This window comes from Bombus affinis, chromosome 11 (genome assembly GCF_024516045.1).
Source record: "Bombus affinis isolate iyBomAffi1 chromosome 11, iyBomAffi1.2, whole genome shotgun sequence".
NCBI lineage: Eukaryota > Metazoa > Arthropoda > Insecta > Hymenoptera > Apidae > Bombus > Bombus affinis.
The window spans coordinates 1,758,427-1,775,250 of NC_066354.1; the positions used below are offsets into that span (position 1 = coordinate 1,758,427).

The following is a 16,824-nucleotide window of genomic DNA, read 5'->3' on the forward strand; positions in this document are numbered from 1 at the left end:
CGTTGGTAACATACCAGGGTGCATTTAATAGGGATCTTAGCGTTTTCGATTGGAAGCGTTGGAGTATTTCAATGTTGGAATTACTTGCTGTTCCCCATAGTTGGATTCCGTATATCCAGACAAGTTTTATTACGGCCTTGTAGAGGGTTATTTTGTTCTGTATGTTTAGTTTGGAGTGTTGGCCCGTGAGCCAATAGAATTTTCTTAGTTTTTCCTTTAGTTGCTTTGTTTTTTCTGAGATATGTTTTTTCCAAGTTAGCCTCCTGTCCAGGGTCATGCCCAGGTATCTTACGGAGTCCTTGCTTGGGATTATTGTGTTGTTAATGGTGACCTGGGGGCAGGTTTGTTTTCGGAGCGTGAAGGTTACATGAGAGGATTTTTTTTCGTTTATTTTAAAGCCCCATTTTTGGAACCACTTTTCCATGGAGTCGAGACTTCGCTGGAGAGTGGATGTGGCAATTGCCGGGTCTGCGTGGGTAGCTAATAGTGCTGTGTCGTCGGCAAATGTTGCTATTGTTACCTCGTTTGATATGGGTAAGTCGGCAGTGTAGATGGAGAACAGTAGGGGTCCGAGGACACTACTTTGTGGTATGCCGGATTCTATTGGGAATGTTGCGGAAGTGGCGTCTAGGCATCTAACTATGAATTGTCTGTTGGTTAGGTAGGATTTTAAGATGGAGTAGTATGGGTGGGGTATCCTTAAAAAAATCCTTTTTTTTAAGCTTGTAGAGTAGCCCTTCATGCCATACTTTATCGAATGCCTGTTGGATGTCTAGGAATACCGCTGAGCAGTATTCTTTCTTTTCGAGGGTTTGGCTGATCATGTGTGTTATGCGGTGGATTTGCTCTACTGTTGAGTGTTGTTTTCGGAAGCCGAATTGGTGATCTGGGAGTGTTTTCAATTCTTCTAGGAGTGGAAGGAGACGATTCGTGAGCATCCTCTCGAATAGTTTAGACAGGGTAGGTAAAAGACTGATTGGGCAATAGGAGCTGGTTTCATATATTGGTTTATCGGGTTTGGGGATGAGGGTGATCAGTGAGACCACCATAAACTTGAACTCTTAACTGCATTGTTCGCACATATGGTTTAAGTCAATCTGTTTGCCCGAAAAGACTTTCGGCTGGTTTTTAGGAAGGTCCTTGGGTTTATTACGCGCTCTTAAGAATTACGGAGAAAGCGGGTAGTGGCCTAACGCAAAAAGCAGAGATTTACCTAATGGAAAATCCGGGTTTTCCCATAAATAATGTCGCCCATGAACCACATTGATAGGAGGCTTCTTCCTTCTATCTTCCTTCCCAACATTGATCATAACCAATCGGCATCGCGGATCATTGCCCTCACTTTCCTAACTAGAAATGTGAGCGACGAATCGGCGTTCTTCGTTCGAAGGGCACACCCATCCCGAGCTTTCCTCCGTAATCACATCAGAACGAACTTCAGAGTCCCTACAGTTCTCACAGTGCCTATAGTTCTAACATTTCCTTCGGCTCTCACAGTTTCTACGGCTCTTAGAGTCCCTGCAGCTCTCAAAGTGTCTAGCTGGTCAATCAAAGTCAACATATACAGGGATTCTCTCATCTACGAATAACAATAATCATTTTCTTCGTCACCTGTATCTTATTCAACGGCGTTACTAATTTATGTGATTGTACAAAGTGTTGGAAATATACATTTTTATAACCCTGTGAATCGCAGTGTTATACTACAACAACCACCCCTATTATCCTAACCGAAATAAGGGGATCGAACTATTCGTGGTGTCTATTATTACAATCGTAACGGGAATTTACGACTTCCGTTGACGCGTTTTCTCGCGACCGCGTCTCCCCAGCTCGAATTTACAGTAATTGAACTTGACTCTTCATTTGTGTCGAGGTCTGTCCTTGAATCTTACAGCAAGTTCATGGCACAGGAGCGCAATAAATCACCGTGACTTGATAGACTATAGCCACGTCGTGAATTAACCGCGAAAGCCTCAGTTCCCCTTGCATTTTACAGCGAAAGAGCTTTTACCTATCGAACGAGCGTCGCCTACCAAGAGAATCTGATCGTTCGATGAAAATTCGAAGTCGATCGTCGCAGTGATTGCGTGATCTTCGTGGACGTGTGACAAATTCACTGGGGATGGTTTTTGAATTGTATGAGAATCGTTCGTTAGCATTAAAACTATTTACGAGTTTAATACCTACAAAGTATAATAGTTGTATCAAAAAATTTAAATGATATATGAGAAAATATATAATTTTTAGAGAAAGAGCAAGTTTTTATTTGTATACTTTACATAAAATTATTTGAACCGCCTAAAATGCATCATTGTCGACAATGGTTCAAAACATGGAATATATTTTCTTATCGTTTATATTAGACAGGGAAGATATTTCTATATTTGTGTTTAAATCAAACGATTAATTCGACAAATTTGAAAAATCAATCTACATAAACTATCAATTAATAGGGAATCCCGATATGATAAATTGCATTTCTGCCATTTACCGAATTTAAATTGCAATAGAATACCAAAACGATATGTACAATACTCGAATACTCGAAATACGTAACATAATATCATTATCTCAAAATAATCATAAATTCAAGTATAACAACATCCTAAAATTATGTTACAACCATTGAAATTCAAATCATAATATCGTATCGAAAACTAACGAATTTGTTCTCTGGCTTCACATACGCCTACCTTCGTTAAATAAAGCCCCATTAATAAACTAAACAGTCTACAAACGTAAAATAATCTGTTAAATGACATAAAGTACAATCTATTAAATAATAATTTATTAAATTGTAATCTATCACATTATTTCGTTCAATACGAGTAAAGTATACGTGTGATATTACGTTGGAGCGTTTCTAAATGAAACTAAATAATCGCCCACAAAACAATGGTCACGAACGTAACACGAAACGAAGAAACAAGCACGATATTTTCGACGTGATGTAATAAAACTCGGCGAAGTTCGAACGTGCTAGATCGTGGAAAAGTGAACGTAATGACAGGAACGCGACGCGGGAATGTCGTTAACCGCCGATTGCAATTACAGTTTCCCATTTAATTACATAGAGGATGTCTGTAAGTGTCGCGAACCCGCGGCATTTTGTCTCATTACGGTCCACCCAGGAACAGAACCGTAAACTGATGCCCAAATTACATACCCGGCTACGACTACTGTACCTTGCTATTTCTTCATTGTCCAATTTTATGTTAACAAATAATTTAACTATAATATAATGGATATATGTCTTGACTCGCGGGAGTAGATTTTTCACTTGTGAAATGTTAAATAAAATAGAATAGAATAATGATAAAACGAAATACAATTACAAGAAATATTTAAACACTGTTTATTTACTTATTTATTTATTTATTATAACATTTACATACTATTTAAGTAATTCACCATACTTTACATTTCTCTAGAGATACCTGGATAAAAATTCCTACGGAAATCTATTTAATAATACATTATTAATAACAACAACAATTTCCGATGTACTCAATGATGCTCACTCAAAATTCTTATTTTCGATTCCCTTATTTTTCGATTAAAAACTCTCGTCTCATTCAAAAACAATATGCCTATCGTATTCGTACACGATGATATTAAACATTCTAACATCAAATCTCATATGTCAATTATTATTCCTAAGCCTATCTTTCAAAATTATTGTTGTTTTTCTCCAATCTTTACGCCAATTATCATTTCAAAATTTATCTTCCAAAATTATTATTCCTTATATCCAAGGATATCTCCTCGATCCAATAGCGCTCACCTCAATAGCCGTGTCTATTTTCTATAACAATAATGATTGATATTCTATAACAATAACGGTGCGATATTTTGGAGCCAGACCACATGATACAGGAAATACCAATGGACAGAATTTATTTGAATAATTTTTCAATAACACACAGGAAGATCAGTGGGCGTTTAAGCTCGTCGTACATATATTGCGTACAAGGATCGGTGAAACGTAAAATCTCGTTTACCCGGTTCGGTTGGGCGTGAGAAGCGCCGAATTTTCGATAATAAACGCGTAGCTTTTTTCGTTCAGGATTTCACAATTCTGGAAATTCCATCGGTTTATAAATTTTTTAAATTTTCATCGTCCTCATTTTATTTAATATCTTGGTCAAAGGAGATGGAAATTTCATAGTGAAAATTAATCTCCGGATTAGTTGTACATTGATCCAAATTCATTTTTAAGAAGATCCTCTTTTAATCATAATACGATTCTCGAATTTATACAGTAGATTATTCGTTACAATTTTTAGTAGATAAAACAAATCTCTGACTATATTCCACTGATTTAGTCGCGATCATAAAAATATGAATTTGCATTAAAACCTACAATCTATCGGTAGGTAACAAAAACTTGATATAATTGAAATCAAAAAATGGATAAATTTTCCGTTTCTAAAATGGCATAAGATACGTAGTACATACAAGATAAATCCATTCCAGACATCATTTTAACGTGCCAAATTGTCGACGCACGGAAGTCGCCGAGTCTAGTTCATTTCTCATTGCCGCGGATATATCAAGGCATCAATGTCAAGCTTTTATACGGTGCAAAAAAAGTGTGGCTGGTTCCGGTAAATGCACTCTCAGTTCCTCTTTTTCCGATGAAGGGAAAAACGAAGATACACGACGGAAAATTTATGCGGGCAACAAGAGACTCAAGCACGTCACTGACATGCAAATGAGCTTTTTCGCTTAGGCCCGTTCCACATACTTATTTTTTCAGACACATCAATTTGTCATCCCGCGTTTTCGCTTCCAATTATTTTTGCGTCACGTCGTCTCTTTTGAACCGCGAATGTCGATTTACAATTCGAGAGCTGCTGTATGATACGCTGTCAATAAAATATCATAAAGTGAAAAAAGAGAATTATATTTTTCTATACTGTGTAGTATCTGTTATATGACAGTAGCAAAATTTTGCCATGAATGGACCCATATGTCGGAACCATATCGTGGTATCCTTTATTAAAAAGATTTGTATATAACTATGAAATCTCCCCTCTAGGTTTGCTATAGTTATTACATAAACATATCAATGTTTTTCTTATATATATTGACTTCAATTGTAATTCAATAATAATCGACTAAGTAATGACTTCAAAGTTATTTACAAAAGTTTTGAATTCTCCATAGCAAGAAAAATAAATCGTAGCTATCAGTTTGATATTGCGATACCGATTGTTCGTTATACTAAAAGGTCATGCCAGGAGGAGATTGCTACGAATGATGACCTGTACTTTGATCCTATCCCTACATTGTTATATATTTTATCCCCTAATTTTCCACGAGATGAACGAATATTGAGACTACAAAATAGTTTAAAGAGGGATCTATGTTCCAATAAAGAAAAACGGGTCGTTGACAATGGCTATGTTAATAAAAGAAGGGCCTCCAAGGGATGTATTCTGTATAGGATCATAATCACATTTCCTGTTGATATATTTAAAGTTGTGATTGCTTCCGTAGTAAGTAAGAAACATAATCGTTGACAATAACTTGATCAAATTCATTCACAATATTATCTAATAGAATTCTGATGCTCCTCCTTACTACTTACTACTATGATAAATACATTCGACCGAAACCTGAAGTAAATAGATGTAATTCACTTAGTCAGACACTAGCTGAAACTAGCTTTTTATATTATTATTATATATTATTTTTCTAAATTATTTTTAGGCACATCTGATAGGCATATCTATCAGATCGTCATGTTTATAATTTCCAAAGCTTAAAGTCGAAATAATTTAAATATGAAAATATGAAAATCTTTTAATTCAACTATCTAAACTACTTGGAAGCATAAAATTGAATAATTTGCATTCTAAAATATCGAGACATTCGAATTTATCCATTACTAGGTCACTATCTCTAAGTCAGTTTCAATTACAATTTGAGTTTCCAAAGTGTTCGAGTATCGCGACGCTCGAATACAACGCCACGGTTTAAAAGTGAGCTGTTATATCAACGTTTGTCGAATTCGATGCAAACAAAGCAATGGCAGATATTATTAGTTCTCAAGTTTTGCTAGAAGCGATTTCAGTTATTGTCGCATCGTATCGTTACGTTTCTCCTCGTCGTTTCAGTCCATTTATTGCAATGATAAAAAGCGAAACTAGCATGTTCTTCAAGTCGTGCCACTCGTCACTCCCGACTCAAACTCTTCGTCTCCCATTTCGTGGTCCTTTACGGAAGAAACATCTCTTCGCGATCATTTATTTGCCACTTTTCTTATATCGTCTCCCAGTAGAATGTTTCTTTTTCTTCGATAGCAGCTGCATTATTCGTTGCAGATCTTATTAAATTTTTGACTTAACAGTCTGTTGAATGGCAACGATGTCTCGACTCTCTATCGCATTGAACCTTTATGATTCGTTCCTTCAAGCTTCACCTTTTCTGATCGAAAAGCACGTTGTCCTTGTCGATGAACGATATGATATTCGCGAACGTGAATTTTTAAATTGGACGTGAAATGTCTAGCATAATGTACGACTATGAAGAACTGTGAATATGGAGCAAATATTCCATACAATTGAAATAAATTGTTTTGATCATTGAATTGTACCTTTTGGTTCAATTACTCGCAGATCATTAATTTATAACTGGCATGATCACTCATTTAAAAAATTATTTCACTTATAAAATACCAATATATGTGTAAAATCCCTAAGAGTTCAAATGCGGATAAACAAAGGGACTTTCTCTGTTTAACGAACAATGTAACCTTATTTGTCGTTACGGACGACCGATTTGAAAACAGTCATTTCACAGACGGACGGTTAGAGAAGAAGAAGGATTTCGAGCGTTAGAAATAGACACGATCATAAGAAAGAAATTATTATCTAGAGTATTGAAGATTAACAGAGGAAGAGTGGTAGTTTAGGACGTGGAAAATCGATTCTCGATTTTTAGGTAGGCCTTGTACAAAGCTTTGTTATTTATTATTATTTATTGTTATTAATTATCATTAATTGTTGTTTACCATCTCTATTTTATTTAAGTATTGTTACAATAAACTCGATTTTCAGATTTAAGAATCGATCCCTGAATTATCCGAGAATTGAACATTATATATGTATAATGTATCTCTGTTGTATAGCGTACTACGTTAGTTTTATGATGTAAATACTATTATTTACAACCATATAAAAAAACCACTTTATACAAAAATCATTTCATGTTATCGTTTATACGTATAGTTGAACATATATTTGTAGTAAAAACTGATAAAATTTACCAAAAGTTTCTGTATTTTTATTAATTAATCGATTATCGATTTCCCTAAAGTTAAATTTCTCCCTTAACCAGCCAATATTGAACTTTAATCAGCACTTTATACGAATCACCAAGACCAGTATATAAAATTACTTTTTACTTCTCACATAAAAGGAATAAAAAAGAAGAAAAGGAAAAAATGTATCGTATAACTTTTTCTATTAACAAGAAAAATAGAGAAAAATAAGGAAAGGAGAATTCACGTAACCCTTTCATTCTCCGTTCCATGAAGTATTCTGAGCTATCGCGTTCAAAGCGAATTTCTGCGCACGATCGAAGAAGAGTGCAATTTTCTTGACAAACAGGCGATACCTTTAACGATCGACGAAACGTACGGTAATTTTCTTGCTATTTCACCTTGTAGCAGCCCCGTGTGGCGTTCATTATTAACGATATAGCGAGAACGTTCGTTATCCGCCCGTTCCTGCAAACAAGATCACTCGTCTGGGGTGGTATCTGCATGCAAATAGTCTAACAATCGAGCTCAAAGCATTGTTTTGTACGAATGTCTTCGATTAACATGCTCCCTGTGGAGATCAGCGGACAATTTTCCTGGAAAAATATCCGTAGAGGACAAGACGAGCCGGCGTTGTTTTCTAAGAGCAACAGTTACAACTTTTGACCGATGAATTAGGGTCACATGCAAATATTTCATCTTTCTAAATATAATACTGTATTACAAATTGCATATTAAACTTGACTATTCACATTTCTAGTAGATCAGGCACTTGTCTATCTATATTTATAACAATTCTGAATTATAATAAAGTCAAATTAACATTTTGGACTTTCCAATTTTTTAATTTATTACATATTTTTTTAAGTTTTATGTGGTTTTAAATTCAATGGGCAAAGGCTGTGGAATTCTTTAAGATGTGGAATTCCATTAACTAAAATGTAATTAATGAATTCGGCGATTTGAGAAACTTTGATGGTTGTTGTTTTCTTCTATGAGATACGATTTGTAATTTGAAAAAGAAATAATTACAGACCATGGATTCCGGAAAACGTAGTTTTAACCGAAACAATGAGAGAATAAAGGTTAAAACTGGTAGAAAATTCGCTACGTAGGATGCGTAGGATGAAAGAAAATTACTGTAACATCAAATGTAAAACTCGAACGAAAACCTCATTCAGTATAAACATTTACACCATCGTTTGTGTTCTACACACGTTTCTGAAGTTGAAATAGCACTTTGCATACCATTCTGCATCTGTTTTTTTATTTTTTCAGTGTTCTGTTTGAATCTTTGCTTTCAAAATAATTGCCTGAATTTAACACTCAGTGGATCATGAAAGTACATATTTGAACTTGTAGAGATCTTTCATAAGTATATCATGTGTGTTATAAGAAACATATTCAAATTTCATTAGTTTTGAAATGAGGCACAGTTATCATAACTATATTGATACAATTTGAAACTAATCTGAAAATGTATATGCTCAAAGATTATAATTCATGTCTTTATTATTTTATACGTATGTATGATATATGCGTGGTGCATGAGAAATCCAATTATTCTATATTGTAACAAAAATCTTATAAATAACAAAATTAATTTTAGCATTTGTGTTATTAAATTTCCTATTATATTCTTTATTCTTTGATTTTATGCATTTCATAAATGAGATTCATATTTTTGACTGAATTTCCTAACTAATTCTATTAAACCTTTTTAATCCTGATCAATTAATTTTTCCTTTGACAATATAGGTTAATTATGTTTTATATGAGACCAATGGTTCTGTAAGTCACTGTATATGCAATTCAAAGGCTAAAAAGTGGAATTCGAAATTTTATTAATCTTCTTTTAACGTTTTATTTAATTCCCGGTTGAAAACAAGAATAGGGCTGTTTCAGGAAAAATTTACACAAATCACTACCAGGAAAAAATTGTTGTTCCATTTTATCGAATTTTCAGTAGAAGTGAATTTCTCGTCCTTTGTTTTTCCAGAAATTTCTGACAGCATACGTTTTCGAATACAGAAACGACAAGTGTAAATTTCACTTGTACAGTATTCACTTGGTAAGTATCCTGATTTCAAGTTTTCTTTGTTTTTCGATAATGTAAATTTCTCGTACATAAAATAATTATCGCTATACACAGGATCCTTCTGTTTTCGCCAGGTCATAACTTTGGCTCGTAAACATCTTTCTGTAAGACGTGTAACCGCAATAAAACTACGAAACGCGCGAACCTAAAATCATTGCGTGACTTATCCAGTTACCGTGGATGTTCTTGAGAACCTCGATTTTAATTATTCAATTTAATTTTAATTTTATTTAAATTGCTACAGAAAATGTATATATATAATCATAAATATACTTCATAAATATAAATATCTAAATATTTATATATATACAAATAAATAAAAATATGATAAATAACAATTTATCGGGAAATAAGGACTGTGCGAATACATCTTTAGCCTCTGTAAAAACTTCCGCGTTGTAATATTGTTCCAATATTATCAAACAGGGGAAAATTTTTGGAAAAGGTTAGTATTATTTTAATATCGTTAAACAAGGAACAATTGTATTGGCACGTGCTTAACGCTCGATATGATGTGCGCTTTCACGGTTTTTTCACCTTTAACCTAGATCTGAAGTCACTCCTATATATTTTTTCTTCATTCCTACCTTAAATAGCACATGACATTCTATTTGATGATCCAGTAAACATTTAACTCTTCAGATAGGTACTAAGGAAATGCAACTTAAAATAATATAAAAATTCACAGAAATATCAGTAATTTCTGTGATGTGATTTTGATTTCAAGATCTAAGTAAGAAACGCAGAAAGTGGGAAATTTTCGGGAGAAATAATAGACATCTATAAGCAACAAATAATTGCATGAACAACGACGAAGGTCGTAACTTGCTCATAAAATTAGACCGTAGTAGTATTAATAACTCGATTATACGTGTACTAGTCCAGGAAACTCTATATCGAGTAGCAAATTCCTTTTAATCGACATATTCTCTTAAAGGGTGTAAAGGGTGTCTTTATCGACCCTTCCGGTCGGTAAATAATCTCCTGAATTACCCATTGTAGCTGAAAGAGTTGCTTTTCCAACGCCAATCCAATGGTGAAATCGTGTCTGATCAGTGACCGACCCATACTACTGAAAAATTAAATCTTTATCAATAAACAGTATCTTTTAATTAATAATTTTTAGTTTTCATTAAAGTAACTTTTTAATAAGCTTTTGTAATGATTATCTGTAAAATATTAGCATTATTGATTAATACTAACAAGCTTTATTTGATTATATACAAACTATATACGGATATTAATAAGGAATTTTTAAGTGATTTCTTTCTAATGATTTGGAAAAATTACGGATGTATAAGAAAAATACTTTTATAAATACAATTAAAAAAATAGAATTTAAGCAGGAATACGTTTCACTCACTCAATATTAGACCAAAATTACTGTAGTAAAGTTCAGCCCTTTCAATTTCTTTTCGTAAAACATTTATAAAACATAATTTAACTGACAATTTGTAATGCAACCTCATAAGTAATTGACTTTTAATAGGAAACTTGCACGCAATCGAAAAATTTAATTTTGATACAAACTACAACTATACTTAATCAGTAATGTTACATATGATAAGAAAAGTAAGAGTTCCAGGTGACGCCTAAATCGCCAGACATGAAAAAATATTGCATATCATGTTTATTCTGTACCTCCTCTGTTCTAATATCAACTCTGCTTTATCAATCTCCACACCGAACCTCTTTGCCTGACTCCTGATCGATTCGTTCTACTGCAATACCGCTCTTACCGATAGCCAGTCTTGTTGTAGCAGCACTGGTTACGTTTCCATGGAGCTTACCGTGTCATGGATTTGATCAATACTTCCCTTAATCGTGTGCCGGGCGTCGTCCAAGTCGTGCTGGCCTTCGTGTATCGTGTACGTATCCCGACATTTTCCTCTTCTAATCTTTCAATCCGTGACATGTTGTCGAAGGATCGATAGCGTTGCATGTATAAAAAAAAATATGTTGCTATTTATTCCCCTGAACCTGCAAAAAGCATGAACGACGCGCGATCTGTGTTCGTGCAATCGAACGTGTAGAAAAAAACGTGACGACAAATCGTTGGGACGTGTGCCGGATTTCGCGGTTCTTCGTGGTTGGCAGACTGTGAAGATGAAGAGGCAGAATGTGAGGACTTTGTCGTTGGTAGTGTGTACGTTTACTTATTTACTGATTGGCGCGGCGGTTTTCGACGCGTTGGAGTCGAACACGGAGAGGAAGCGCTGGGAGTTTTTATCGGGTGAGACTTGTCTCGTTGTCTTCAAGTGTATATGTGCGAATGTATTGTTGGTAGAAAATTCATATAAAAATAAATGCTATATGGAAAGTTGATGGTGAAAGTTAAGGGTGAAATGTATATAGGGGAAGGGTGGTGGCAGAATACATAGAATTCGAAAATTCTATTGAATAAAATTTGTTTGCTTATTTTCACGTGTAAATATTTGAGTACGCGATTGGTAGATATATCTGTGGAAAACAAAATGTGTGTTATATATGGAACGTTCGTGATGTGAATTGATAGTGAAAGTATGGAGAAAGAGGTAAAATATATAAAATCGAAAGTTTCTATTGGGCGAGTTTTGTTTCGCTGTTCACGTATGTGAATGTGAGAAATGCTTAGAGTAAGGGATTGGTAGGGAATGAATAGACAAATAAACAATATATAGAGGGTATAGAGGAGTATAGAGTATATATAGAGGGGTAATATAAATACACACGCACATATCAGCTGCATCGGGGTTGATATTTTTACGTGTCGATGTTTAAGCGTGGGATTAAGGTAAACGTATAACGTTAAGGGTTGAAAATAGAGAGATATGAAGATGCACAGTATGATATTCAGCGCTGATATTTTCATGGATGAATATTTTAGGTAATAATTAGTAGTATTTTCCGCTTGTAAATATTTAAGTATGTGATTAAATATAATGTTAAGAGTTAGGGATGAAAAATAGCAAGGAAGGATAAATTTAGGGTAGCTATTCTCATACCTGCAAATTTTAATTCTCAATTAACAGAAAAATATTATGTAGCCAAGAATAGTAGAATATATACATAAATAATAATAATAATAATAATAATAATAATAATAATACCATCGAAAATTGTGGTTATGTTAATGGTTTTAGAGGTTCGTCGAAACATGATCAAGAAGTACAACATCACGCAGGAAGATTACATAATGTTGGAGATTGTTATAATAGAAAATAAGCCACACAAAGCAGGCCCTCAATGGAAATTCGCTGGTGCCTTTTATTTCGCGACTCTTGTGCTTGCTATGATAGGTGAGTGATACCCTCAAGCGTGTTTGCTACGTGTTTAAAATGTTGATTTTGTGCAGTAGAAGTTAAATATGTATCATAGATAATCGATATCAAGTTACAACCTTGGAATCTTTAATGTGTATGTATTTATAAAATACATAATAAATTCCTATATTCTATAAGACACATAATAATCCTAAGTTTTTAGTTGATAGAGTATTATTCTACTCTATATTTATTATTATTCTATATTTGTATTATTCCAGATAAATTAATTTGACATATTCTGGATCATTTATATCAGAAACTTTCATATTAAAAAATTTTTATATTTATATTCTTAATCATCATAAGATTTTATTTCAATTTCCTATAAAATTTCAAGGGTACGGACACTCAACGCCAGTCACCATAGGAGGAAAAGCATTCTGCATGGCATACGCCATGGTGGGCATTCCTCTCGGTCTGATAATGTTCCAGAGTATCGGTGAACGTCTGAACAAGTTTGCCTCTGTAGTCATCAAACGAGCAAAGACGTATTTAAGATGCCAGAAAACAGAAGCAACCGAGATTAATCTAATGTTCGCGACTGGTTTACTTTCGAGCATAATTATCACGACTGGAGCTGCTGTGTTCTCGCGTTACGAGGGATGGAGCTACTTCGACAGCTTCTACTACTGTTTTGTCACGCTGACTACCATCGGTTTTGGTGATTACGTCGCCTTACAGGTAAATTCGTCTAACGATAAATTCAATATCTCATCGAAATCTTATTAAACCTTTGTCAATTCGTATTAATAACCCTGATATTTTATCGAAGTTTCATAGGAAGAAGTTAGAATTTATTAATTTTTAGCAAGAACTTCCTTGTTGCTTGAATTTTATTGCTTCGTTATTATTAGTTTCTCAATTCATTTTTGTTGATAGGAGAGTATTTCTTCTTCAATTCGCTTTATCTTAATATTTAAATTTAGCGAAAGACTTTTGTAATATTTGTTTGTGATGAAAACGTTGCAGAATGATCACGCACTTTCCAATAAACCTGGATACGTGGCCTTAAGCTTAGTCTTTATATTATTCGGCCTGGCCGTCGTCGCTGCTAGCATAAACTTACTCGTCCTCCGCTTTATGACGATGTAAGTACATATTCCTTCACCCCAAAGCGTGCACATATATCTCACTTGTCCCCTTTTACTTATCGCTATTCTGTCTTCTCAGGCCACGCTGTAAATGTAGGTCACGTCCAAGATATTACTCTTTAAAAATTTATGTGATATCTTTGAGCACATTCTCACTTATTTCACTTCTTCAATGGTCAAAAAGCAAAGAGAGGTTCTTCTAACAAAATTTCAATTATTTACAGCCAAATTCTTTTTATTAAAAATTTCCAAAGATTGAAAGAAGTTCTCCAGCTATATATATAACATTACATTTAATAAGAGAGTTCTATCCCTAATTTCATTGAAGCTTGTTACAATGCTGGCGAAATATCAAAGTATTGCTACCGATTGTATGTTCTTAAGTCGTATGACTTGAAATTTTGAATCTTGAATTTTGAAGCCCTGAAAAATTCTGAAATTTCTAATGTTTCTTAATTATTAAATAGGAACACGGGTGACGCTCGTCGCGACGAAGAGCTTCAACCAGCTTCTCATCACGTGTTAACACTAGACGGTGAGGTGGTCGCTGTAAATGGAAAATTATTAGCTGGCCACGTGCCCATAGTTCACGACACGGATGACTGTGTAAGCGTATGCTCGTGCACGTGTCTAGGACCACCGAATTCTGAGCTTCTGGATCAAGGTTACCAAGGCTACAGGCCTCCTTCAATTTCGAGCCTTCGCGTGAAACGTGCATCCGTCTGATGGAAGGAGTTCCGTCGTCGCAGTTTACGTCGTCGATTATCGAGAGCTGACAGCAGAGAACTACTTGGTATCGACGTGTAAAAGATCGACTCGAAAATTAATATAACCAAATGGATTTAAAAATCCGTGAAGGAAACAATGACATTGAAAACAATTTCATTGGTATAGTTCACAATGGAGTTTTTCAAGTTGATTCAAATTGGACCGATGTTCGAAATTGTGTTCTTATAAGATCTACCTTATAACGTTCAAGGACTCGTTAGCGCACATTCATCGATTTTTGAAGACATATTTTGAAGACAGCCAGTGGAGTTTGTTCTGAGGAGGTGACTTTAGAATTGAACTATTGAATTGTACTTGGCTCATGTTGTAATATTACGAATAGTCGTAAAAAGAAGGACGTTCAGAGAATGTTTGATCGTTTGTAGACGATTTTGTAACGATTTCGTACGTTTCATATCGTACCACGGACCATTTTCTCCCGGTGAATTTCGAGAGAGTTTCAAATTCTCTAAAAAATTTAAGAATTCGAATTCGTATTCGGTGTTTATGCTGTGTCATATGTATTGAACGATTATTGAAATTATTGAAGATTGTAGATTAGTCATGAAGGTTGCATTGATATTAGAAATTGTTGCTTAGAGGATTGCTTTGTTCCGAAGATAAGTTGGGTTTCTTCGAATAAACTTTCAAATTAAAATTTTTTATGATTTTCACTACCTATGTTGCATGTTAATAAAATCTTTTACATTTTACAAAAATCTGTTTTCAAAGTGTACGTATATGATTTACACAAATTATGACAAAAGCATTTGCCTAGATTTTGATATCTTTCAAAAATATTTTACGGACAAAACGATCCTCATAAAAGAGAAAATAATTTGTTTGATGAAAGTTGAAGAAGTAGAGATCGCCGTTTCGATCTCGGTTATTTGTATGTATACTGAATATATAAAATGTAAACAGAACAATATCCAGGCCTCGTTAGCGGGATTGTTAAATACATATATAGGGCTCGATGTTTGTACTAATAAACGTAAAAGCTGGAAAATGTGAAAATTTCACGTAAATCGTCAATCGACGAAAAGAAAAAGTCGATCTTAGGAAGTAGCTTAATTTTGTAGCTACGAAAATTGTGATTATACAATTTTCGAGAATTGTAACTCGAACTTGAATAACAATTTTATCGTACTTGCGATGCGAAAGAAACATACATATATTTCAGCGTCGTATTTTTTAAACCTAAGATTAGAGAATATATCAACCAACAAACAGGAATAACGGGGAAGACTGATAGTTGAATTAACTGACTAGTTGTTATCTTTTTAACACAAATTTCTCTAGGCGCCTGTTTTAACCCTCCAAAAGTTAAAAAGTTAAGCATTGTAAAAACTTCATGTAATTTTAGTATTTTTATAATTCATTTATTATATTATCTACGTTTAGATAATCGTTTAGATCTACGTTATATTATTACGTTTACGATTATAGTATCTACGTTTGTCTGTTTCATTTTGTAATTATGTAGTATTTGTGTAAGCGATCGTGAATTTTATAAAAGTATACGATAAATAGTCGCTTATTTGTTGTTGATTAAAAGCATTCATGTTTAGTAGTTTAAACGTGAAACGAAATTTTTGAAGACTAAAAAATGATATATTGTGAATATTTCAAGTAACTGCAGAGTGGTTCCTAAGTACCTTGTATTTTAGATGTTTAAGATATTACCAAAGATACTGAGATTTTAGGGGGAATTTTTAAACATTAATTTCGGCCAGTTTCTATGGCCAACAGGAAAAATTTAGATTTTCAAAGATTTGAATATTTCGATAGTCTAGATATCTGTTTAGATAGTTTAAGTATCTAGACATATAAAAAATAAGACAAATAATTTTTCATTTTAAATATTACAAATATTTAATTGAAACATGTTCTAACATTTTATAAATGAAGCCAGATTATTCAATGCTACTTCGTAAATATTTAGTTTCAGAATATAGGGTTATAAATTTATCAAAATTTTCACAGCATGTACAAAGAATAGAAATATGGGTAAAAGGACAACAGTTTACTTTGAAAATAGCATATTTTTTGTTTCAAACCGAAGTAAGCCAGAAACCAAATAAAACTTATTTCGATGAATTTGATTATTCTGGCTTCAGAGTAACTCACGTGCGTATAAAAATATTTACCAGAAAAAATAATGCTCAAAAATGAAAGTGCATTAAACATAGCAAGCAAACTGACTGGAGGGTTAAAACGAATTCCAAAATATTTTATGTTTTATTTTTTCTTACATTCGAACTTACAGTTGCCGGTACCATACCATATCAA

At 33.8% G+C, this 16,824-nt stretch overlaps 1 protein-coding gene across 2 annotated transcripts; it reads left to right on the forward strand.

Moving 5' to 3' along the window:
• Window positions 1-11,177: 11,177 nt before the first annotated feature.
• Window positions 11,178-15,739, forward strand: LOC126922351 (two pore potassium channel protein sup-9). Of its 2 annotated transcripts, none has more exons than XM_050734842.1 (5): window positions 11,178-11,601; window positions 12,491-12,646; window positions 13,011-13,354; window positions 13,643-13,761; window positions 14,232-15,739. In XM_050734842.1, the coding sequence occupies exons 1-5, from the start codon at window positions 11,475-11,477 to the stop codon at window positions 14,488-14,490; spliced, it is 1,005 nt and encodes a 334-aa protein (XP_050590799.1). In that variant the 5' UTR covers window positions 11,178-11,474; the 3' UTR covers window positions 14,491-15,739. The 2 variants fall into 2 exon arrangements, with proteins under 2 accessions (XP_050590799.1, XP_050590801.1); XM_050734844.1 differs by lacking the exon at window positions 11,178-11,601 and adding an exon at window positions 11,629-12,234.
• Window positions 15,740-16,824: the final 1,085 nt, after the last annotated feature.